General features: G+C 54.4%; 11 protein-coding genes and 1 non-coding gene across 12 annotated transcripts; 6 read left to right on the forward strand and 6 right to left on the reverse strand.

The window, feature by feature from the left end:
• Nucleotides 1-593: 593 nt before the first annotated feature.
• On the reverse strand, nucleotides 594-2,621 carry C7974DRAFT_450352 (cytochrome P450 52A12; the record flags this gene model as incomplete). The annotated part of the gene is made up of 4 exons (XM_046145738.1): nucleotides 1,912-2,621; nucleotides 1,628-1,849; nucleotides 830-1,558; nucleotides 594-779 (listed from the first exon to the last, which is right to left on the reverse strand). Exons 1-4 carry the CDS (start codon nucleotides 2,320-2,322, stop codon nucleotides 594-596), a joined length of 1,548 nt encoding a protein of 515 aa, XP_045998657.1. The 5' UTR covers nucleotides 2,323-2,621.
• Nucleotides 2,622-3,386: 765 nt separating this feature from the next.
• Nucleotides 3,387-4,906, reverse strand: C7974DRAFT_306529 (glycoside hydrolase superfamily; the record flags this gene model as incomplete). Its single annotated transcript, XM_046138090.1, has 2 exons — nucleotides 3,387-4,594; nucleotides 4,645-4,906. 2 exons carry the CDS (start codon nucleotides 4,904-4,906, stop codon nucleotides 3,387-3,389), a joined length of 1,470 nt encoding a protein of 489 aa, XP_045998658.1.
• Nucleotides 4,907-7,440: 2,534 nt separating this feature from the next.
• Nucleotides 7,441-8,491, forward strand: C7974DRAFT_410917 (serine/threonine protein kinase-like protein; the record flags this gene model as incomplete). The annotated part of the gene is made up of 2 exons (XM_046143511.1): nucleotides 7,441-8,389; nucleotides 8,442-8,491. 2 exons carry the CDS (start codon nucleotides 7,441-7,443, stop codon nucleotides 8,489-8,491), a joined length of 999 nt encoding a protein of 332 aa, XP_045998659.1.
• Nucleotides 8,492-8,546: 55 nt separating this feature from the next.
• On the reverse strand, nucleotides 8,547-9,314 carry C7974DRAFT_307025 (methyltransferase domain-containing protein; the record flags this gene model as incomplete). Its single annotated transcript, XM_046138109.1, has 1 exon — nucleotides 8,547-9,314. One exon carries the CDS (start codon nucleotides 9,312-9,314, stop codon nucleotides 8,547-8,549), a length of 768 nt encoding a protein of 255 aa, XP_045998660.1.
• Nucleotides 9,315-9,472: 158 nt separating this feature from the next.
• C7974DRAFT_410919 (acetate non-utilizing protein 9, mitochondrial precursor) lies at nucleotides 9,473-10,016 on the forward strand (the record flags this gene model as incomplete). Its single annotated transcript, XM_046143512.1, has 3 exons — nucleotides 9,473-9,694; nucleotides 9,745-9,844; nucleotides 9,892-10,016. 3 exons carry the CDS (start codon nucleotides 9,473-9,475, stop codon nucleotides 10,014-10,016), a joined length of 447 nt encoding a protein of 148 aa, XP_045998661.1.
• On the forward strand, nucleotides 9,880-10,948 carry C7974DRAFT_141257 (uncharacterized protein). The gene has a single exon (XM_046135600.1). The coding sequence runs from the start codon at nucleotides 10,262-10,264 to the stop codon at nucleotides 10,856-10,858; it is 597 nt and encodes a 198-aa protein (XP_045998662.1). The 5' UTR covers nucleotides 9,880-10,261; the 3' UTR covers nucleotides 10,859-10,948.
• A 147-nt stretch (nucleotides 10,949-11,095) lies between these two features.
• C7974DRAFT_389525 (ER protein Pkr1-domain-containing protein) lies at nucleotides 11,096-12,023 on the forward strand. The gene has a single exon (XM_046141371.1). It carries the CDS (start codon nucleotides 11,314-11,316, stop codon nucleotides 11,956-11,958), a length of 645 nt encoding a protein of 214 aa, XP_045998663.1. The 5' UTR covers nucleotides 11,096-11,313; the 3' UTR covers nucleotides 11,959-12,023.
• Nucleotides 12,024-12,104: 81 nt separating this feature from the next.
• On the forward strand, nucleotides 12,105-14,466 carry C7974DRAFT_389526 (uncharacterized protein). The gene is made up of 3 exons (XM_046141372.1): nucleotides 12,105-12,530; nucleotides 12,577-13,179; nucleotides 13,229-14,466. The coding sequence occupies exons 1-3, from the start codon at nucleotides 12,411-12,413 to the stop codon at nucleotides 14,141-14,143; spliced, it is 1,638 nt and encodes a 545-aa protein (XP_045998664.1). The 5' UTR covers nucleotides 12,105-12,410; the 3' UTR covers nucleotides 14,144-14,466.
• Nucleotides 14,431-14,528, reverse strand: C7974DRAFT_t55. The gene has a single exon. It is a non-coding gene; the product is annotated as a tRNA-Ser (tRNA).
• Nucleotides 14,529-14,916: 388 nt separating this feature from the next.
• C7974DRAFT_410922 (ubiquitin carboxyl-terminal hydrolase-like protein 22) lies at nucleotides 14,917-16,703 on the forward strand (the record flags this gene model as incomplete). Its single annotated transcript, XM_046143513.1, has 6 exons — nucleotides 14,917-15,031; nucleotides 15,081-15,308; nucleotides 15,358-15,447; nucleotides 15,498-15,829; nucleotides 15,881-16,294; nucleotides 16,344-16,703. 6 exons carry the CDS (start codon nucleotides 14,917-14,919, stop codon nucleotides 16,701-16,703), a joined length of 1,539 nt encoding a protein of 512 aa, XP_045998665.1.
• Nucleotides 16,704-16,980: 277 nt separating this feature from the next.
• Nucleotides 16,981-18,583, reverse strand: C7974DRAFT_331672 (uncharacterized protein; the record flags this gene model as incomplete). Its single annotated transcript, XM_046139101.1, has 1 exon — nucleotides 16,981-18,583. Exon 1 carries the CDS (start codon nucleotides 18,412-18,414, stop codon nucleotides 16,981-16,983), a length of 1,434 nt encoding a protein of 477 aa, XP_045998666.1. The 5' UTR covers nucleotides 18,415-18,583.
• Nucleotides 18,584-19,036: 453 nt separating this feature from the next.
• Nucleotides 19,037-19,919, reverse strand: C7974DRAFT_470369 (uncharacterized protein; the record flags this gene model as incomplete). Its single annotated transcript, XM_046146461.1, has 2 exons — nucleotides 19,037-19,799; nucleotides 19,861-19,919. 2 exons carry the CDS (start codon nucleotides 19,917-19,919, stop codon nucleotides 19,037-19,039), a joined length of 822 nt encoding a protein of 273 aa, XP_045998667.1.
• Between the last annotated feature and the right edge of the window lie 1,152 nt (nucleotides 19,920-21,071).

The following is a 21,071-nucleotide window of genomic DNA, read 5'->3' on the forward strand; positions in this document are numbered from 1 at the left end:
GAGCGCTGTTTGTGCCAATGTTGGTATTGGAGAAAGTACCATCATGAGCAGGGCGTGCTGGATGTTGGGACGCAGCTTGTGATATTGTTCGGGATATGGTGAGGTACAAATACAAGACAGGCCAGCATAGCTTCTTGTATGCGTGATTGCATTGTATTACGACCTTTCCTCGTGTACCAAGTACCTTGGCTGTCTTCACCCAGCGTTGGCAGCGAAATTGTGCTCACGTGTGGGCTTCCTGAGGGTGAGTGTGCTCAGCCAGTCGAATCAAAGCTGGTCGCCGCCCGAAGGTCGTCACCAATACAGCCTTGCTGGTCGCGGCAAACGCTTTTCATGTGAGCAATAAAGCGGCGTTGGACAAGGGGGCGATGATTCGGCTTGACGTAGCCTGGTGGTGACTAGAAATAATGTTTGATGCTCTATCAGTGTACATGAGATGGTGAATGCTTTGACTGGCATTACTGGTCAAGAAAACGCCGAAAAAGATCAGGAACAATACGTTCATGGTGGCTCCTTTGAGTGCAGCCAGCCAGTGAGCATTGTACGCACATCTTCTAGGGGTTGTAAAAACTGTACAACATTTCGTCGCCTACTTACTCCTTCGCTTCCTTCATCCTGACCTTGACACCATCCGCAGGACATCCAGTCAAGCTGAGCTTAGTCCTGAAGTACCCCTGTCCGCCGTTCTCTGCACTCTCCCAGCTGTTCCCAACACCAACAATCTCCTCAAACCGCTGTGCGAGCCTCACAAGCACGTAGCCAGCTTCTGTAAGTGCAAACTACTCGACGTCAGTATTGAATTTGTATCGCATGAACGGGGAATACTAACCTGCTGTCCAATACAGATCCTCGGCCCGCCGTTGAACGGCAGGTACTCCCACCCGGACTTCCTCCCATCCCAGCGGTCGGGACGGAACTCATCGGCGTCTTCGCCCCAGAGGTCCTTGCGGCGGTGGATCACGTACACGCTGTAGTCGACCTGGACGCCCTTGCGCACGTAGATAGGCTTGTCGCCGTTCGGGCCGCCGCCAGTGGGGATAGTAGTGTCCTTGAGAGCTCTGCGACCATCGAGCGGTACGACCGGATGCAGACGCAGCGTCTCGTTCAGGATCCACTGGAGGTAGTTGCAAGACTTCAGAGTCGAAAAGGTGATGTTGCGGGGGTTGTTGTAGGTACCGAACTCCTCGAGTACGACAGCGCGAAGCTTTTGGTAGACCTCGGGGTGCTTGATGAACAGCGTGTAGACGAAGGAAAGGAGAGACGCTGTGGTGTCGCGGCCGGCGAGCAGGATGGAGATCATGTGCGATCGGAGTTCGATTGGGTCGCGTGACGATTCTGCGAGCGCGTCGAGGAATACGTACTTCTGCTTTCCGGTGGAAGTCTGCTTCTCAGAGACCTTCTCTTGCGAAAGGGCTTTCTGGACGTAGTGGTCGATGAACTGCCAGCAGATGTCGCGGTGCTTCCTGAATTCCTTGTCGTAAGCTAGCCACCATAGCTCACCCAAACGAGACGCCATAGCGACTGTACCCTGAGATTTGTCGAATGAGTTTGCGAAGTCCTTCTCGTTGACGGCGTTGGAAGGTCAGCTTGATGCATAGTCTGGCAAGGCTGCAAGCTGTGAGTCTACACTCTCACCGAAAAGAAACTCGGTAGCGGAGTCGATAGTCAGCCTGAAGAACAACGGCTGGATGTCTGTGACATCTGTCCAGCCATCCTTGTTTACTGGCAGAACACGCATGAGGTTCTTGATGTGCTCCTCCTCGAGTTCGAGGTCGCTGACTTGCTCACGTGCAAACTGCGGGCGTAGCAGATTACGAGCGTGTTGCCATTCTGCGCCATCCGTAGAGAACTGCCAAGCAATTAGTGCTACTCCGAGTTGTCATTGCATTACAATGTGGAAGAGACACTCACGATACCATGTCCAAGTAGAGGAGAGAAGTTCCCGTTCCTCCTCTCGCCTAAGCCGAAGTCTTTGAACTGCGTAGCAAGGACAGCCTGAACATTCTTCGGGTTTACTGTGAAAATAGACTTCGCCCCCATCACCTTCATTGCGAACGTCGTGATAGACTTTCCTTCCTCGGCACAAGCATTGTCAACGCGTCCTTTGAGGTATTCAGGGACCGCGAATCTCTTATCTGCGGCAATCATTCTCCACACATTTCGAATGCCCTGGATATCGAGGAGCCTGAACTGGAATGCGGGCTCGCAGCCGAGTCGTTTCGCTTCTCTTCGGTGATGAAGCTCTGTGAGAACGTAGGCGACGATTTTGTAGAGAATGAACGATCCGCCTGCCCAGAGGGCGAGGAGTATCGTCTTGTGCATGACGTATGTACCCTCGGTGGGAGTATGGCTTCAGAAATCTCTGGCTTTGGGACTTTGGTATATACTGAATATGTTGTTGCAGGACTTGTCGCCTGACTGCCACGAGTACAGATCGCAACGTGTGATGATTATGTTTGTCTTATACGTTGCAGTGTCTTGTCCATCTGCCGTTGCTAGCGGTCCCTTAGCGTTCTCGGATGCTCGTCCGCCGCTTCAGTGGGTCTGACGGACGACACTTTCCTTACTGCATCTCTTCCCGCGCCTGAAATGTTACGAGGCGATGCTATTCCTCTGACATGATTGGACCTAAGCAGAAACCACCCCCGCTTCTTCGCGACGGTGCCCTCACTCGGACCTCTTGAGTTTCCCGAGCTAAACAGCGAATAAGCCGAGAAGGATTCTAAGGCAGATCGGAGGCGGTCGAACTTTGGGCCATCCACTGTTACCTAGTAAGGGTAGTTCGCAATCCGGGACAACTTCGACTCCAGCGGCGCCAAGATCTCCGAGGCGATGCGTCTGCATGCTGCAGCAAGGGTGGAAGCAGGGAAAATCGTCTATCCGCAATGTGGCGTTGACTAATATATCAGCATTATGTAGTCGTCGAATCTCACCACAATGACGAGCGATGTACATGTCAGATCACTGCCGTTGCATCAAAGAGATGCAAGTGATGACTATGGGTGCAGCTGCCCGGCCTGCAGGTAAGCAAAACTTGGCGAACGCCATGCCCACGCATGTCAGACCAGCCATCTGACAATTTTGTAGGATCCAAACCATCACTATTGTGGCCAATAAGCCGCGGAGAACCCACTAAATAACTCTATTTAAGCGTATATAGTCCAATAACAAAAACTGTCAGTAAGATCATTCACCGTTCTTGCCTAACGTTGCATTTGCCTAGTTGGTCGGACGCGCCTGGGTGCAGCAGTAACTCGTTTATCTCACTCTGCGATATGGCGAACCGGTTTTCTTGTAAACGATTTTAGTTTTCTACATCAAAGGCTAACTCATCAAAAGCACTATCTAACTGTAGTTCATGAAGGTCGTAATCATCTGCTCGTCATCTAGAGTTCGTCCCTCTTCCTCATGCTGGACTCCTGAGACTTCAGCCTGTACACACCAACGGAGTGCCTGTCGATTTCGGCCTCGAAGCGGCCGCCAGGGGCAAGGGTGCCCACCTGCTGGCCCCAGAGCGCAGGGTGCATGGCTTCGATGCCATCAGCATACGACATAGCAGTCGCATTGAACCTGGTGGTGCTGTTGCCGCTGATCTGGACGGTGGTTCCATTCATGCCAGCGAGAACGGCACCAGCCTCGGCCTCAGACATGCGGTTTGCCCACAGGTCGTAAACATCCCAAGTCTGGCTGAGCTCGGGTGGGGCGCGGTAGGCTCCTGCGGTGCGCTCATCAAAGAATACCTCGTCGATGGTAGCGTTCATGGTGCGCGTAGTGTTGCCAGCATTCAGCAGGGCCACAATACGGTCGCCGTTCGCCAGAGTACGGGTCCAGAGAGAGATCTCGCCCTCGCCAGTCGCATCAGCGTCGACCAGGTAGCGCCACACACGCTTGGCGGCACCAGCGGAGGCGTCCTGGTTGATAGCGATGATGGCAGGGTTGGCATAAATGGCGAGGTTGGCAGGGGACAGAGTACCGACGTTGGTTCCAATGAGCAGAGGCGAACTGTTCATGGCCCACATGCTGAAATGAACCACGTACTCGGAGTCAGTCTGGCCACCGTTGCCGATTTCAAGCATGTCCATGTCGTTGAAGTAGCCGGACATGGTGCGCGAGGTAATAGCCGGCATCTTGTTCAGAATGTTCATGACAGAGCAGTGGAATCCAGGCCATGCACAGCCAATGGCTTCGGTGCAGGGGCAACGGTCGTCAGGTCGGTTGAAAGAATCGTAGATGTCACCGGACATACGGCCAGAGTTTGCGATCCTGTAAGCCCAGTCGAAGGGGTCGTCGTTACCCCAGTTGCACATTGCGTAAACCATCTCGCGGCCAGTGGCGTTGAGAGCCTCCGACATGACATTGTAGCGGTCAAAGGAAAGCTTCGGTGTGCCGGACTGGCCCTGGTTGAAGCAGTTGTCGTACTTGAGGTAGTCGACGCCCCACGAAGCCCAAAGATCGGCATCCTTCTTCTCGTAACCAAGACTTCCTGGGTACCTCCCGCACGTCAAAACGCCAGCAGAAGAGTACATGCCAAACTTGAAGCCCAGATCGTGGATCTGGTCAGCAACAGCCTTCATGCCGCTGGGGAACTTGTAGCCTGGTTCATGGTTAGCATGCTGAGCTAATACATTCTAGGAGGTAACTCACTGTCTTCAACGAGGAAACCGCTCTCGTTTCTTCCAACGGCCCAGCAGTCGTCGAGGACAATGTGATTGTATCCAAGATCGCGCAGACCGTAGTCAATCATGTCCTGTGCGGTGGTCAAAAGCAACGATTCGTTCACATCGCAGTGAAAGGCGTTCCAGTTGTTCCATCCCATTTGGGGAACCAGGTTGAGGCCGTTATACGAGGATGCTCCAGCGATGACCACATCTGGTTCATCGCCTCCAACTTGTCTGCGTTCAAACATCTGAGCCTGAGGGGATGCGGCCGCCTGGCTGATGAGCATCGCTGCTGCGGACACCAATTTGAAGGTCGCCATCGTGATTGCGAATTGGAGATTTGACTGAAAAGCTTTGGAAAGCTCGAGGTGCTGTGCTGATAAGTCCACAGCGCAGACCGTTCTTTTATAGAATCAAGTTGAGATGCTTCCCGGCGCCGACGCTTCCCAAACCTGCAAAGACAAGACCGCATTGTCGCCGCCTGTCTCCGCCAGTCGCCGCACCGTCCAATCTACACTGCTCATTGCCAGAAGCAGAAGAGTGTCCGCCCCATCGTCATCGTCTTCAAAGGCCCGAGAAACTTTGCGAGCACTTGCGGGGATAGAAGCGGGGGCGGAGCTGGGGCAACCGCCTCTGACTGGCTCGTTTCTCCGCGACGGGTGCGGCGTGAAAGCTAACCCCACAACGTCCGCTGTTGAGCCAGCCAAGCCGCCACGCCCAGCCTCCAGAATGGATTCTTGATCAAGAGCCTCATCGTCTGGTGTGAAAGAAGCGGTCGTGGTGGAAGCTAGACTGCATGTGGAGCAACACCCGCTGTCTCCGAAGCTCCAAGGAGTTATTCGCCCAGCACTATCGACACTCAACACCATGCTTAACCTCAACTATGGGGTCTCCAGATGCACAGCAATTGCTGTGCTGCGTCCTGGGCTGCTCGAGTGACGATGCTGATACCCCGCAATATCTAGCGGCACGGATGGTGTCCCAGCCTATGACCGAATCCAGTCTACGCAAAGGTAACTTTCTGAGCGCAATGACGAAACGAACGCGTAAAGATATTGTGACACTCCTGGTAGACACGGATTGTGCGATATGCAAGGCAGTGTGTCGAACTGAGGCGAGGCATCATCTCAGGATCCTACATACACTTTCGACCTGCATGTTGAGCCTCACCACCAACTCCACCTAGGTATGCATACCAAGACAGAGCGGCCACATCTCCCATCTAGGAAACGACTCCTCCGCGCCTCCGTCAATGAACTGCTCGCATCCGACGAGCCGAACAAGCCCATCTCGAACCCCCAATGAGATCGACATGCAGACGCGCGATGAGTGGTGCGTTGTCGGAGCTGCACGAGAGCCTCAACTCTGACGGCTGGCTAACCGGAGGGAGACGTGGAACCGCCGCTCTACTGCACCCCGCACTCGCGCTAGCTCAGGTACGTTCGTTAAGGGCATTCGAGGCCGGTGGCGGATCGGGGAATATTGCTGGTTTGCAGCGATGGGGTGGGAAGGGCCGATGAGGGTTTGCTATTGCCGTCGACTGATGATTGGCGCTGACGAGGGTTGGCAGTGTCGTTGTCTATTTTCTAGTCTATGTCTAGTTGCAGCTCTACACGTCTATCGTCTATAGTCCAGTAGCGTTGAAGGATGCTACTCAGACCGCGCGACATCTCTCTTTCCCCCACACCCAGTGCAAAGCCCTGCCTCCTCAACCTTCAAGCACCACAGCTTCGCACCCTCCGTTTTCGCACCTCCCATGAACACCTTCACTGGCCTCGTCTTCCCTGTCTCTGTCGTATCGTTAGCGTGTCACCCTGCCTGCGTTGGATGGTTGTCGTCTTGGGTAGGACGAGACGTACCTTGCTCGTGCACAGACTCCGGCTCGGGGGTGTGCCACCGGTCAACTTCGTTGTAGCATGCGGCCCAGTCATACTCTTGTGCTTCCGATAGCATGGTTTCGGGTATCACTATCGTGGAGGCTCCGGTGGAGTAGTGTTGCAGAGCATGGCGCTGGGCGCGGCAGTGACCTATTTGTTGGGTAAGCGGAGTTGAGGTTGTCATTGTGGCGTATATTTGTTGAGTAGAAGTGTGTTTACTCGGTAGTAAATAGTAGTGTTGGTATGAATCGGTTTGTGCTGATGGAAGACGTCAGGGTACGACACAGCAAGTGCTTTTATATAGCGTGAGGCTCGGCCGCAGCGCGGCTGAGTTGCAGATCATGTATTTTCGGTATCAGTGGACACGGACGTGGCGAGAGTTGTGGTGCTGTCGCTCGCATTCTGGTGGTGAGAGCGTGGGGGTGGTCCGTGGGAGATCACCTCATGTCATTTCATGCCACTCACCTTCGTAGCAGCGGTGAGAAAGCGAAAGGAACATATGATCTGCAAATCCCTGCGTGCTTCGATAGGATTTCTGTTTAGAAATTCTTTCTCATCTTGCTACCATGTCTCGTGACAGGTCAATTGTGTTGTCGCTGCCGTTCTCCGTTTCGTGGCTTGCTGCCCCGTCGCACGGCAGGTTTGCTTTTGACATTTGCGGAAAGGACTGGTTGCGCAGCGCATCTGCCTAATCCTACACACGCGATATGCCTTCCAGCATTGATTTCGGATGTGTTGCTTGTCTCTGGAAGCGAGGTGAAGGTAAGATGAGTGAAATGGCAGCGCTTTCTCGCCGGAAAGCTCGTCTCAGCGAGCCTGCCTTCATTACCTCTCCACTCTCTCGCAGTACACCATAGTCTCCTCCACCACAGTCTTCAATTGTCGGCGACGCCGTGTCTGCGGAGATGCCAAAGAAGCGTACAGACTCCGCAACCACGCAAAGCCGCGATACAACGAGAACAAAGCGGCAGAAGCGCGGACCAGCGCCGTTTGCCTATTATCCGAATGATTGGAAGACATTTCGCGAGTTCAAAGATCAAGTCGTCTTACTGAAGACTCGCTTCGCGGACCGCGGAGGCCCTCAGCTCATCGTCAAGAAGGTTCTGGAGGTCCACGCTAACTCTGCTAATGACCCGAGGCCTTTCGAGATTCGCGCGCTTGCTTTGCTACCTAGATGCAACAGAGTTGTGCATGCTCTAACCTGCGTTGCCTCTGATGAGCCCAACTATGGCATCGCGCTCTTCGAGTACTATCCCCTGGGCGACATGGCGGTGTGGAAGAACCGAGAGTTCGACCTCAAAAACTTCAAGCCTGTACCCGAGAGCTATATCTGGAGGTTCTTCGTGCAGGCCACACAGGCCCTAGCATTCTTGCAGAACGAGATTGGCCACACCAAAGACCGCCGCCCTATGCTGCATCGGGACATCAAGCCGAAGAACATACTGGTGGTCGATATCGGGACTACATACCCGTCCTTCAAGATACACGACTTCGGCTGTGCCCTCTTGTGGCATACAAGTAAGCAAGATGTGCCGTCGTTCTGCGGAACGTACGAGTGGCAGCCTCCAGAGAACCCTCAGATCAATACCATGGCGGCAGAAGTCTGGGCGCTCGGAGCGTGCGTCCACTTCCTTGCGACGGGACAAAAGCCGATCGAGGACACTGAACACAGCAGGGCGGCTTTCCTGGAGAGGGTAGGGCAGGACCCAGAGAACTCGGAACAAGATTACTACTCTTCTTCGGATCGATACGTTACAGCCAGAATTCCAAGACGGGCGCTCCCAATCAACCTTGACGCACAGACACAGCTCAGCAGAGGTATCACAAATCAGGGCCCTCCGAATCCCCAGTATAGTGACGAACTGAACGACTGGATGACACGCTGCTTACAAATTGCACCTTCAAGGCGTCCGACGACAACAGGCCTGTTGGCCAGAATGGAGCCCGTGGCACTAGGCATGCTGAAGCGCATGGGAGGGTCGGTGGCGTTGGCGGACATGGAGGTGACGTTCTAGTGAGCGTTCTTCCAGATCCTCACAATATGGAGCTTCTCCCAGCCTGCCTGCTTCCCACTTGCCCCGACCGTCTCTGCCTGCCACCCAGATCCCCACTCTCTTATCTGCTGCTTGACAACGTCTGGCTTGTTTTGCGCGCACAGCAACACGTAACCGACTCCACGGCCGTCGCTCAGTATGTCCGGTATCTGCTCCAGCATCTTATTGGTCACCTCCATGCCATCTTCTCCACCAGCGTATGACAGCTCCAGCAGGTACGAGTCCTGCTCGAAGCTAGTCTTGGACTTTCCCTCGGGTACGGCATTGTAGTCGGAATGGCGCGAGAAGTCGGGCAGTTCGGCTGGAACGTATGGTGGGTTGAAGATGAAAACGTCGACAGAGTGCGGGCGAAGGGACGATGCCAGGTCACCATTTACGATATCTAGGAATATAGATCTTTCTTCATGATGCTCCTTCTCTTTGATAGCCGTTGACACGGTCTGCGAAGCCGCTTGACAGGCGAAGCTGTTGATGTCAGTCCCGAGTGTTAGTATGTCATTTCGACCAAATATGGTGCGCGCGTTTGCAGCGACGAAAGCCAGCACAACGCCTGAGCCGACGCCCACCTCGAGTACCAACGGCGGGGCTGTCAGCGCTGGGAAGCGCTCCGACAGGAATTCGCATTCGCTGGACGACGATAGAGTATCTAGCAGTAGATACGAGTCTTCCGCTGGCTCGTACACACGGTCAAAACAGACGTGCGAGGTGGAAGGCGTCGGCAGCATGTTGTCGATTGCGGATTTCCGGAGTGAGGCTCGAAAAGATTGGTCAATGTGCTCTGGACCCTGACCACGCTAGCCGAGGCTGAGGTCATCGAACCTCGATGACCATCACTCGATCTTGGATTTCCATCGACGTCCTCCAAAAACTCAATTGAAGCACTATGAGGGTATACTCGCGACTGCTAGCTACAGCAACAGATGCTGGTGCTGCGAAGGGGCCGTTCCGACCTGCTCCAGCAGCATTACTGCCGCCGATTCCTCTCTACAGGACGATCCTGCGGACACATCGAAAGCGGCTGCCAGTAGAACAACGTATGCTCGGCGATATGTACGTCAAAGCTGAGTTCAGAGCTCACAAAGACATCGACAATCCCGTTCAAATTGTAGGAACTCAACGCGGCACGTGACTGTTCAGGGACTCACAGCATCGCAGATAGGATTCCTTTCAGAATGGCAGATGTACGCTCAAGCGCTGCAAGGAGAGGGTTGGAGAGGAGAGAAAATGGATAAGGCCAAGATCGACAAGATGAGCGGTACGCAAACGACTTTTTATGAGGTGCAAAATACTGATGCGCCGTAGATCAGCAAATTGGCCAATTGTACGAGTTGATGCAAACGATCCAGAAGCAAAACAGCGAGGACGCCGAAACTGAAGAGGCTGATGTCGTGGTACCACTTGACGACTCGAAGAAGCCTGGTCAATGATCTGGTGGTGAATACTCCTGGCACTTCACGCCTAGCAGACGAACGATGAGCTTCACGAACGACAGCACGCGCACGAATGAGGCTTCGCATACTTCACAGATTCCCCAAAATGTACTATATATGTTCAGCAAATAACAAACTTCACATCGACACCCCCGTCTACCTTGATACACGCCTCTATCGACCGACAGGTTGTCCTCGATTCGTTTCTTCTACGCACCGTCGACATTGTCGTAGTATTCAAGATGTGCGGTTGCACCCTCTACGACTCTCCCACATGCGGACACTCCTGGCTCTCGATGTCACAGCCCTGTGGCTTCCTCTCCGACCTCATCAGCTGTCCGAATCGCCAGACCTATCAGACCCTCATTGCACCCGCCTTCACTTGTCCACAGTGCAACGGCGGCTTTGCAGATCGCGAGACGATTGAAATGGTGCAAGGACCGTGGGGTTGTAACCAGTTGATCCGAGGTCATCTTGGGGGCAGCCACGCCATTCCTGGCTCGTGGGGAAATGTTCCACGGGCAAGGAATAGCTGGGACGGAGGTCTGGGCATGAACACGGCTACAAGTATGTCTCCGAGTATGCCGTTGGTATCCTCGAGTCGCGCAATGGTGCCGGTTAACAGCTACGGGTACGATCATCGGCTCACCGGCCCCTACGGAACTAGTCCAGCGCTGCACGGTGGGTATAATTCCTTTCATGACAGGATGATCATGGACGACGACCTTTTGGATGATCTCGGTTATGGCTACGACGGGCGAAGGCGAAGGCATAAGAGCAGTTCGAGATACGTCTATCGGCACTCTTCAAAACCAGCGACCAACTGTGCGGTTATGTAGCTACCATGCTGGTGTAAATTCAGTACGAGTGAAATTATTTGCTGAACAGTGCTTGCCCATCTTCATCTTCTGAATGTCACTAGAACGAATGCAATCTGTATGGTCACGCACCCTCGCCGCCTATCAGTCACGTTCCAAGGATTAATATGCGTACCACCAAAGGAACCAATCACAAGCATCTACGTCTCCGCGGCAGGGACCGCCAGCCCCGCTACTACACGCGAAGCTTGCAGCTCTCCTTCACGCCGCTCCAGTCTACACTGGCGCTACGGCTTCAGCGCCACTGACGCTGTGCCAGCCTGTACTCTTGCTTCGACAACGTCGCAAAACCGTATCACCACTTGTCCAGTACCAAACACCAGGCAGCAGCGGGGTACTTCAGGCCGCCCTCGCACGAGCTCTAGCAACGCTCCAACACCACGTCACTACACTCAGCCTCATATCACACCAACAACATGGCCGGCAGGTTCTTCGAAGATCTCTGGGAGTCCATCTTCACCCCAGGACCCACACCGACCCTCCTCATCGCCACCAACGTCTCGTTCGGCGCGCTCCAGCTCCTCTTCTTCGCGCTCTTCATCGGCACGTACAGTGTTCACTTTGTAATCCTGTCCTTCCTTACCGGCGGGCTCTGGTACGGAATCAACTGGTTCGCGCGAGAGATTCAGATAGCGCAGAAGGCTGAGGAGGAAGCCAAGCGCATCCGCGCCGATCGTCGCGGCGGCCATGGCGACGCAGCTGGTGACGGCGAGCAGGCGGATATCGACACAGGCGACGAGACCGAAGTCGACGCAAAGGAGCAAGTGCAGGCGCAGAGCGATGGGCTAGCGAAGAAGGAGAAGCGTGCGCCGAGGCCAGGGACGCAGAGCACCGTGTTTGTAGACCGGCCAAGCGAGCGCGAGCAGACGCCCCAGGCTGTGCCTGCGAGCTCCTCGGGCGGTGGCCCGGCAGGCGCAAGCACGACAGGCGCGTCGACTCGGCTAGCGCCGCTGGTCGACGACGCCGTGAAGAAGAGGAAGGGCGGACTGGGAGAGAGCACGGGCGACCTGAGTACGGACAGCGAGTGGGACAAGCTGTCCGAGGACTCAGAGGAGCGATGAGATAGCTGCGATAGACTTCTTGCTATTGTCCTGCTTGGCCGGCTGCGAACCCAATGTTTTGTCAATGAGCGCCCACATGCAGCCACGTGAACACGCGCTGTCGCCCCGCGATGCAACCTCGACCGTGATTGACTCAGTCGAATGTGAGCTACCAGATACACAGCCAGGCTGCAGATTCCTATCTCCGAACACGCATTCCACGTACTCGACGCAATCCTCGCAATCCACGCAAGTCCTTGATTGCGACGCCCGTTTTGGCGCCCAAGCTGCGTCAATGCCCCACCATGCCATCACAGTCGTGAGACGCCAGGCACCGACGATTGCACCGCAACCTGACAGATGAAGCCGCGTAATTTGCCCTCCCACCGGTAGCAATCCCGGATCTTCAACATACACGAGCCCAACCCATTCATCTCTGCCAGCGTTCGTCCCAGCGCCGCCCACATCTCACCATGAGCTCGCGCAACGCGCCCAGCGTGGCCGAACTGGTCGCGCAGGCCGGCAACTACACATATAATGCGCAAATACCGCTCGCCAACTGGCTGCGCACTGCCATGACGATGCAGAAAGAGGTGTGTTGCGCGGCGCCGTGCTGTCCTTCTAAGCTGACATGCCCAGGCGCAAGTCTACGAAGCAGAGGGCAATGATGCGCAGACATACCTGCTGCTCTACCGGCACGCCGACCTCGTCCTACAACATCTACAGTCACATCCAGACAAGAGCAAGCCGGAGAACCGCAAGGCGCTGAACTTAGCGACTGCCGCCGTGAGCAGCGACTTGAAGAAGCTCGAGCAGATCGCCCCGCGGGTCAAGCGGAAGCATGAGGAATACGAGGACTGGAGACGGCGGCAGGTGGAAGCTTTGAAGGCATTGGAGGGCAAAAGCGCGAAGACACTGTCCCAAGAGCTGGACGGGCTGTCGATACAAGACCGGCGGACGTCCTACGGCGAGCGACCAACTCTGGACGCACGGAACCTCGACAACCACTCACTAGCGGCGAGGCTTGCGCAGAGAGAAGTACGGCGGCGAGATACGCAGCGCAGGAGCGTGCGGCAGGCTGGGGTGTCAGAAGAGGAGGAGCAGGAGCGGCGGACTGGCGGCGACTGGGCCGCGTGGGACGACGAGTACGCGCGAGAGAGTCGACCTGGTGACGACCTGTCGAGCCAGATCCAGGAGGTTGCTCGCCTGCAGAGAGAAGGACAGCGGTCATCATACTCTCAGGTAGGATGGACTCCAACAAGCAAGAAGCGAGCGTCACTGACAGATACAGCGCCCGCAATCACAGTCCTCGACATCGGCATACCACTATCCCTCCGTCCCTCACACATCCGCACAAGATCGCTGGTCTCAGTCCAGCTCACAACCGCCGCCACCGCTACCAGCCCGTCCTCCAAAAGAGCAGATCTACAGGACCTCAGGCACGCCCGCAGCGCCCCCACCTCTTCCACCAAAGCCTCTCACCCCCTCGCAACCCGGTCCCTATGACCAATTCCTCCCACCCCCGGTGCCAGGCAAATACACCTCCGGTCCTCCCCCCGTCCCCGGAAAACACGCCTCCCGCCCCCCAACCCCCTCCAGCGACCTCGATGCCTTCACCTTCCAGCCCTCTGCCTTCCTCGAAAACGGCGACCCCCTGCGCCCCGTCTTCCTCCCCTCCCAACTCCGTTCGCAATTCCTCGCCAGCGCCTCCTCCAACACACGCCTCAACCTCGAGACCTGCGGCATGCTATGCGGCATCCTCAAATCCCACGCCCTCTTCATCACACGTCTGATCATCCCCCTGCAGACCAGCACAAGCGACACGTGCGAGACGCTCAACGAGGAAGAAATCTTCGCGTACTGCGACGCCGAGGACCTGCTGGTGATCGGATGGATCCACACGCACCCCACGCAGACGTGCTTCATGTCGTCGCGCGACCTGCACACGCACGCGGGGTACCAGGTGATGATGCCGGAGAGCGTGGCGGTCGTGTGTGCACCGTCAAAGCAGCCGAGTTGGGGCTGCTTCCGGCTGACGGATCCGCCGGGCAAGCAGGCGATTCTGGCGTGTAGTAAGCCCGGTGTGTTTCATCCCCATGATGTTGATAATGTGTATACCGAGGCGTTGAAGCCGGGGCATGTGGTGGAGTTGCAAGATGCGCCGTTGGAGATTGTGGATATGCGGCCGAAGAAGAGCTTTACGTAGGGGGTTTGGAGATGTGAATTGATTCCTTCAAGACGGCACGCCATGTGCCCTCGATAGAGCCCATTCCCCTTCTTGGTTCTCTGTTACGCGTGCTGCATCTGATCCTTGGTGAACACGAATTGGGTGGGTTCAAATTGGAAATAAGGATGAGGCTGTGGGATGCTACTCGATCCCATTCGATCCCGTACCTGCCTTTGTTGCCCACCCCATACTCATAGTCCGAACCTTCGCCTTTTGATTTCTGCGACAAAAAGAGAGCTCCGAAAGAACGCGAAATGCAAAAAGCACGACAGCGGCAGGATTCGAACCTGCGCGGCCGAAGCCATATGATGTCTAGTTGATAACTCGTTCGAGTCATACCCATTAACCACTCTGGCACGCTGTCTTGATGCTTGTTGATGAAAAGTGCGACGCAATAGTGAAATATATAGTTTTTGCTCCAATCACTGTAGTACCCTTCCAGATAACGATCTTACAGCTTTGCAAGAGATCGTTCCTTTTGGATTTCTAAACATGTAGAATCCTTGGAGCAACGTGTCAACGCTATGCTGTAAGTGACCTTGAACCTTGCACACAATTGTGGGGCGTAGATCCGCTAGCTCGCTGGGTTCATGCAGGTCCGCTCTCCCCAGAGCTATCGCCGCGTGAGCGCAACCGCGAAGCGCGATTGCCTCAACCGTGGTCGAGCTTGAGGCAACGCTTCGCAGTCGCATAGACTAATACCGCCATGTGACTGCACACTCACTCACACATCCAAATCTCCAACCAACACCATGGACGCAGCAGCGAGCTCCAAGGCAGCCTCGCTGGCCTCGGCCAAGGTGGTCAAGAATGCGAAAGGCAACATCGTACCGAGCAGCCAGATGGCGCATATCGTATATGGCTGTGGTAGGTAGTTCAAAGCCCGCGAAAGAGTCAAGCTAAGCACGGCGTCCAGAACACATGGGCGAGATGTTCGAGAATGCGCGCAAGCAAACCCTCGGCCACTACCGATCGATCCTCCAGCTCATACACGAGAAACCGAGCGTGATAGCGCAGACATACGTCGACTCGGACAGCCAGCCTGTCGTCTCCCTTCGCCCGCTATACCTTTGTCTACAATGCCCGAACATCATGACGGACGAGCAGCGAGACCAGCACTTTGATACAAAGAGTCACTGCTTCTGTGGGTAGCAACTGCAATCGGCCTGTAAGCTCTGGCTGACAGTCTATAGCGGTAGAGTCGCGAGACGGGAATGTATACTGTGGGAATTGTCAGGACTTCATCTACGATCCCGAGCTCGAGATGAGACGACTGCTGAAAGGTAGGCATATCTGTTGAAGCTACCATGACGACCGAGCTGATGAGAAGCAGGCAAAAAACGGAAATATGAAGATGCCTTGACCGCCGACGACGACAAGCTTATCGTCACCAACTCTACGTTCCTTCCTTGCCGAGCGACTGGCCTGCGTGGGCTGTACAACATGGGGCAAACGTGCTTCATGAGCGTCATTTTACAAACCATCGTTCACAATCCGTTCATACGGAATTTCTTCCTCGCCGAAGGGCACAAGACCGCCGACTGTGAGAAGGAGTCGTGCGTGAGCTGTGCGCTGGACGAGATGATTGTCGAGTTCCACTCGGCAGAGAAGACCGAAGGCTACGGCGCTGTCAGCATGCTTATGGGCAGTTGGCTTGCGGGAGAGGTACATCGACCTACATCAGACTGGGGCAATGCAGGGCTAACATCCACGCAGTCACTCGCTGGCTATCAGCAACAGGACGCTCACGAGTACATGCAGTTCTTCCTGAATACCCTACACCTGACAAACGGAGGTACAACGGACTCTGAGGACTGCGAATGCATTATCCACAAGACGTTCTATGGTAAACTTCAGAGTACTGTCACGTGTGATAAATGCAACAACATAACTACCGCCCTCGACCCGTACATGGACCTCAGCTTAGACATACGGAATAACAAGAAGCGGAGGCACGCAGATAAGGGCGAGGAGGCGTCACTGGATCTCCGAGACTGTCTCGATCGATTCACTGCCAAAGAGAAACTCGAGTCAGCTCAGTATACATGCAGAAACTGCGACAGCCCACAGAACGCCATCAAGCAGCTAAGTATCAAGCGACTACCGCCGGTCCTCTCGATACATCTCAAGGTATGTACCATTTTCCGCATGACAGCTTCCACTTGCTGACAATCTACAGCGGTTCGAGCATTCGAAAGCGACATCCTCGAAGATCGAAACCAAAGTCAACTTTCCCACGAAGCTAGAGCTCTCCCCGTACACAACCGCGCATAAGGAGCACGCCAAGGCAGCCAAAGCATCAGGCCTCCCAAACACAAACTTTAACATGAACTCGCCAGCCAACAGTCTCACATACGAGCTGTCATCGGTCATTGTGCACAAGGGCAAGATCGACTCAGGCCACTATGTCAGCTACTCGAGAGAAGGCAACGACTGGTTCGCATTCGACGACAGCAAGGTGGTCCTTTCCAACGAGGCTGAGGTGCTCAACGCCGAGGCGTACATTGTGACTTACATGATCAGCTCGCTCGATGTGTAAGTCTGGGCTACTAGATACAATGCGTATTAATCCGTATCACCAGATGCGTTACAATTTCTTAATCGAATGAAGGCGAGCTCAAATCTTGGACTCGCAGATTTTTCTTGGTCGTCTTACGTCTTTGACCGCTTTGCACGTGTCCATGTACCCTATCCTTCTTCGTCGCTACTGTTAACACACTCTTAGGTTTTAGGATTCACCTGCCTCGACAGCGGTCATGTATGTAAATCGAGAGCAAAACATGAGGAATTCGTTAGTATTTCAATACCTAAGCCAATCATGCAGCAACAGCCACCGGGATTGGAGCAGCAACCCGAGTTATTTGCTCGCGAGCTCTCGCCACAGCCGCGCCCTTGGTATCCTTCTCCAGCCTATTCCACTCAGTTTTCCATACCTCCACCTCCTGGCCTCCTCTCAGAATACCCACCCGCATCGTCGACAGCAGGTTATGTGCCGCGTTGCTGTGCTCATATACACCGCCATTGAACAGCGCCGTAGCGTCCTTCCCGACTGCACTCGCAATCAGCGTCTTGCCGCCAGGATGATCGAGGATGAAGCTGCCAATATCATGAATCACTCCGGCCACAGCCACCAGCTTCGCGCCCGCGGCACATCTTGCCTGGAAGTCATCCCAGTCAACAACAGGCAGCTGCGCCAACGGAAGGCCCCAATCGAGCTTCGACCGCATACGATCCACTGCCTTCTGCTGCTGCTGCAACCTGCCCTTCTCGATCTCATTCTCGCGAAATGTCTTGAGATCGTACGCCATCGGCGCCATCAGGTAGGGAATGCGGACCTTGCTGAACGCAAAGATGAGCCATTTAGTAGGATCGTACTGATACCACTCAATCGCATTGCGGAAGTCGCTTGGGAACTCATGGTGGAAGTTGTGGTACCCTTCGCCCAGGGTAACCAGGGCAGTCAGGACGTGGTCTCGCGGCGACCGGCGGTCGTCAAACGGTTGCTCGCCGATCCAGTGCGCGAGACTGTTCACGCAGAACGTGGCTTGCTGCACAAAGCACGCGCGGATGATGCCCGCATACACCAGCCCGCCCCACCAGTCTCCCCACCCGAGGCCGGCGACTAGCGCGGGAAAGATCCATGCGGTGAATAGCAGGCACTTGCCGTAGTGCTTGTGTTGCCAGACCACGACCCAGTCGGCATCGAGGTCGGACACGTCAGTGCGGCCTTTGACTTTGGGGTCGTTGTTGAGCACCATCCAGCCGATGTGGCTGAAGATCAGCCCGCGCATGACACTGTACGGGTCTTTCATTGTGTCGGTCCATCGGTGGTGGGCGCGGTGGTTTGCGCTCCACCATCTGATGCTGCCTTGGATTGCTCCGGCGCCGACAAAGGCGAGGAAGAGTCGGAGTGGAAGACGCGCCGAGTAGCACCGGTGGGACCACAAGCGGTGGTAGCCTCCGGTAATTCCGAACGCAGTGAAGAAATAGTAGGCAAAGGTCCAGATCAGTGTTGGGCGAGTGAGTGGTGTGCTTCTGGCGAGGTGGAGGCCGTAGATGGGAATCAGCACCACGAGGGTGGTGTTGAGCCAATTGATCTTCTTATACCAGTTGCGAAAGCTCACGTCTTGGTACTGGATGTGACCGGGTGTTCCCTTTTGGGCGGGTGTGGCTTTGGGCGTGCTTGCGGGCGTGAACAAGCTCGGCCTGGGTGCGGGCTCAGCCATGGCAATTGAGTCTTCTGGCGACATTGCAAGGAACGGAAGGTAGCGAGATGTCAACCTGGCGGAATGCCAATCCGGCGGGCTTAAGCCTCATATACACATTGTACAACGTGGGACATCGGCACTCTCGGACGCCGTTGTAGCATGAAACGTGGGAGCCATGTTCGGCCCAACATAAATACTTTAGCATGCGAGTATCTACATCCTATCAAATGAGTCTGATCATTAATCGTGCTCCGAGTTCAATTCGTTGGTCGCGCAGTGGTGGAGTGAGATCCACCATCTCTAATGATACATGATCTCACTCTTTGGGATACACCAGTGAGGGTCTAACGCTTTTGGGACATAGTCGCGAGAGCGCTCGGCCAGACTTCAGGCCACCAGGTTGTTCCTCCTGCAACAGTCCCAACCTTTCGCGATGGAAGCCTCCTTCGATGCTGCCTTGCGAGAAGCACATGCGAGACGTGATGCGGAACTCCGACTGACACGTTGAGAAAGCAGCGGGGTTGTGCATTGGCATGCTTTATCTTGCATGCCGTCTCAACCAAAAACACCTTGCATGGTGTTGATTGCGAGATTCGAAGGGAGTGACGAATCCAAAGCTCGCATCCATCCGAGCTCTCCAAATGCCCCCAGGAGATGGCGTATTTTATGACCGTTCGTCTTCGTTCTCAATCTCGATATGGCCTTCAGCCGCCATCATAGTCCACACGGTCGCGCCATCCGCTAGGAGCTTGCTCTTCGCCATGAACGATTGCGCCATGTCGATAAGAAATAGGTTCGAGACGTTCCCGTTCTTAAGACTGTCTATGCTGCCGGTGAGAGCATACAGGTCGATGAGGAAGCGCCGAAGAGCACATGGCTCATGAGTGTTTTTGTATGCGAAATCGACAGCGTTGTAGCTCAGCCCAGACTCCACAGCAATCCCAACGATATCACTACGCAGAGCGAGAAGGAAGTCGTGATCTTCTAGAGCACTGCCGACAAGGTGTGCTCGAAGCAAACGCTCGAAGCGATCGTCGGCGGCACCAAGGGTGGGCGGAATTTCGTGTGAGTACAGCCACTGGACATAGATTTCGAAGCCGTCTGGGTCGAGTTGGTCAAGCGTGTGCGTCAAAGTCTTCGAGGTACGCTTCTCCCAGGCCATGCGGCATGTTGGGCAGTTGGAGCTCTTGGTTCCCAGCCATTGTTTCATACACTTTGAGTGGAAGTTTTGACCACAGGTCCGGCAAAAGACCGTCTCGGCTGTCTCCAGATCGTCCATACATACTGCGCACTCGCCGACAGCATCTTTGCGCACCTTCTGGAAGCGGTTCTTGAAGTAGGTTGATCGGGAACATAGGACGTTTTCATGCACCGAGAATCTGCGGTTGTGTGGCCCGACGAGCAGCCTGACGAAAGAACTTCCGAAACTGAATTGCAAGTCAGGACCGTCAGGAAGTGCATTGATGCAAGAGAAAGATGCCTGCTTACACGATTGGTTTGTGCTTCTTCGCTACTCGCGATACACCTCGGCCGTTGAGGGTGGGCATAGTGATACCTGCGCTCACGCGGGACGCGGTTCGGTCGTGAGTGTAGGGTGTTCGAGGTAAGAGCGAGCAAAGAAGCAAGAGTAACCCCGCCACGAAAGGAAGTGAAAGAGAGACGTGCTGCCACCTCCGCCTCTAACCCGACACGGCATGTGTACAGACGACATCCTCAATGTAGACCTGACATAATCTGTCTTCGTCGTTCCGGAACGGCTGTGACTATTGCCTCCCAGGAATGGTGTGCATCGGTTGTCGGATGCGAACGTAGATGCACTGGCGAACACCGTAGTACCCTCCTGGAGCTTTAATGTTTACTTATACGCACGGCGTTCACTGTGAGTATGATGAGTCAGTATTACCAGTCCAAATGTTCCAGCCTGTATCCCTCCTGGGCCCGATCCAAGGTAATTTGTACTTGTCTTAGAATGCTTGTGGCCATGTCAATTACATTTAAAATCAGCAGAATCCGATGAGGATCGAGAGTCAACGCTCCGGATTATCGTACAGACTTTGTCGTTGCTTACATGGACAATGCTGTTGGCACGAACAAACCTACCAGATGCTGCCATATATCAGTGTCCTTACAACCAATTCAAGGAGTTAAGACTATTGTAATGGGAGAAACCTCACGTTCTCGACGTAGAAGCTCTGCTTGGGGGTCTTGTGAGATCATCGCTAAAGGCCGTCTATACACTGGATGCCAGATATAACCAAGTCAAATGAGAGCTGTTGTATAGACAGTAGTCTCAAGTAAATACTTGTAGGGGTATCTAGCTACCTAAGTCTGATAGCATTAGCATGTGAACAATATGTATTCTCTTCATGTATGTGCTCTAGCGATACATGTGTCTCCAATCTACCGCTGAAGACTACTTGCAATTGTTATAGCCTTACGCGCTCAGTGTCTGCTTTTGATTAGGCCTACAACTTCGTGTTCTATGCAAGAGTAAATTTTTGATCTTAAAGCTGTTCTTGGTTCACTCGGATTCAATCTTGCTTAGCATCACACTTGGCTGCAGTGAATTGCAGAACGAGCGCATCAAAGCTACGTGCTTGGAAAGTATCAGGCGTATGCTTCTTATTCGACACACACTACGTCTTTCATAATAAGGGTATGAACAATATGTAGCTTTAATTACAATTTTTGGAGGTAGA

This window comes from Boeremia exigua (genome assembly GCF_020726555.1).
Source record: "Boeremia exigua strain MPI-SDFR-AT-0100 chromosome Unknown C7974scaffold_4, whole genome shotgun sequence".
Taxonomy (NCBI): domain Eukaryota; kingdom Fungi; phylum Ascomycota; class Dothideomycetes; order Pleosporales; family Didymellaceae; genus Boeremia; species Boeremia exigua.

Coding starts and splice junctions, on each gene's coding strand:
- C7974DRAFT_141257 (XM_046135600.1), top strand. CDS start 10,262: ATGTGCGGTTGCACCCTCTACGACTCTCCCACATGCGGACACTCCTGG.
- C7974DRAFT_389526 (XM_046141372.1), top strand. CDS start 12,411: ATGAGCTCGCGCAACGCGCCCAGCGTGGCCGAACTGGTCGCGCAGGCC. Junction 12,531..12,576: donor CCATGACGATGCAGAAAGAG/GTGTGTTGCGCG, acceptor TGACATGCCCAG/GCGCAAGTCTACGAAGCAGA. Junction 13,180..13,228: donor AGCGGTCATCATACTCTCAG/GTAGGATGGACT, acceptor TGACAGATACAG/CGCCCGCAATCACAGTCCTC.
- C7974DRAFT_389525 (XM_046141371.1), top strand. CDS start 11,314: ATGGCCGGCAGGTTCTTCGAAGATCTCTGGGAGTCCATCTTCACCCCA.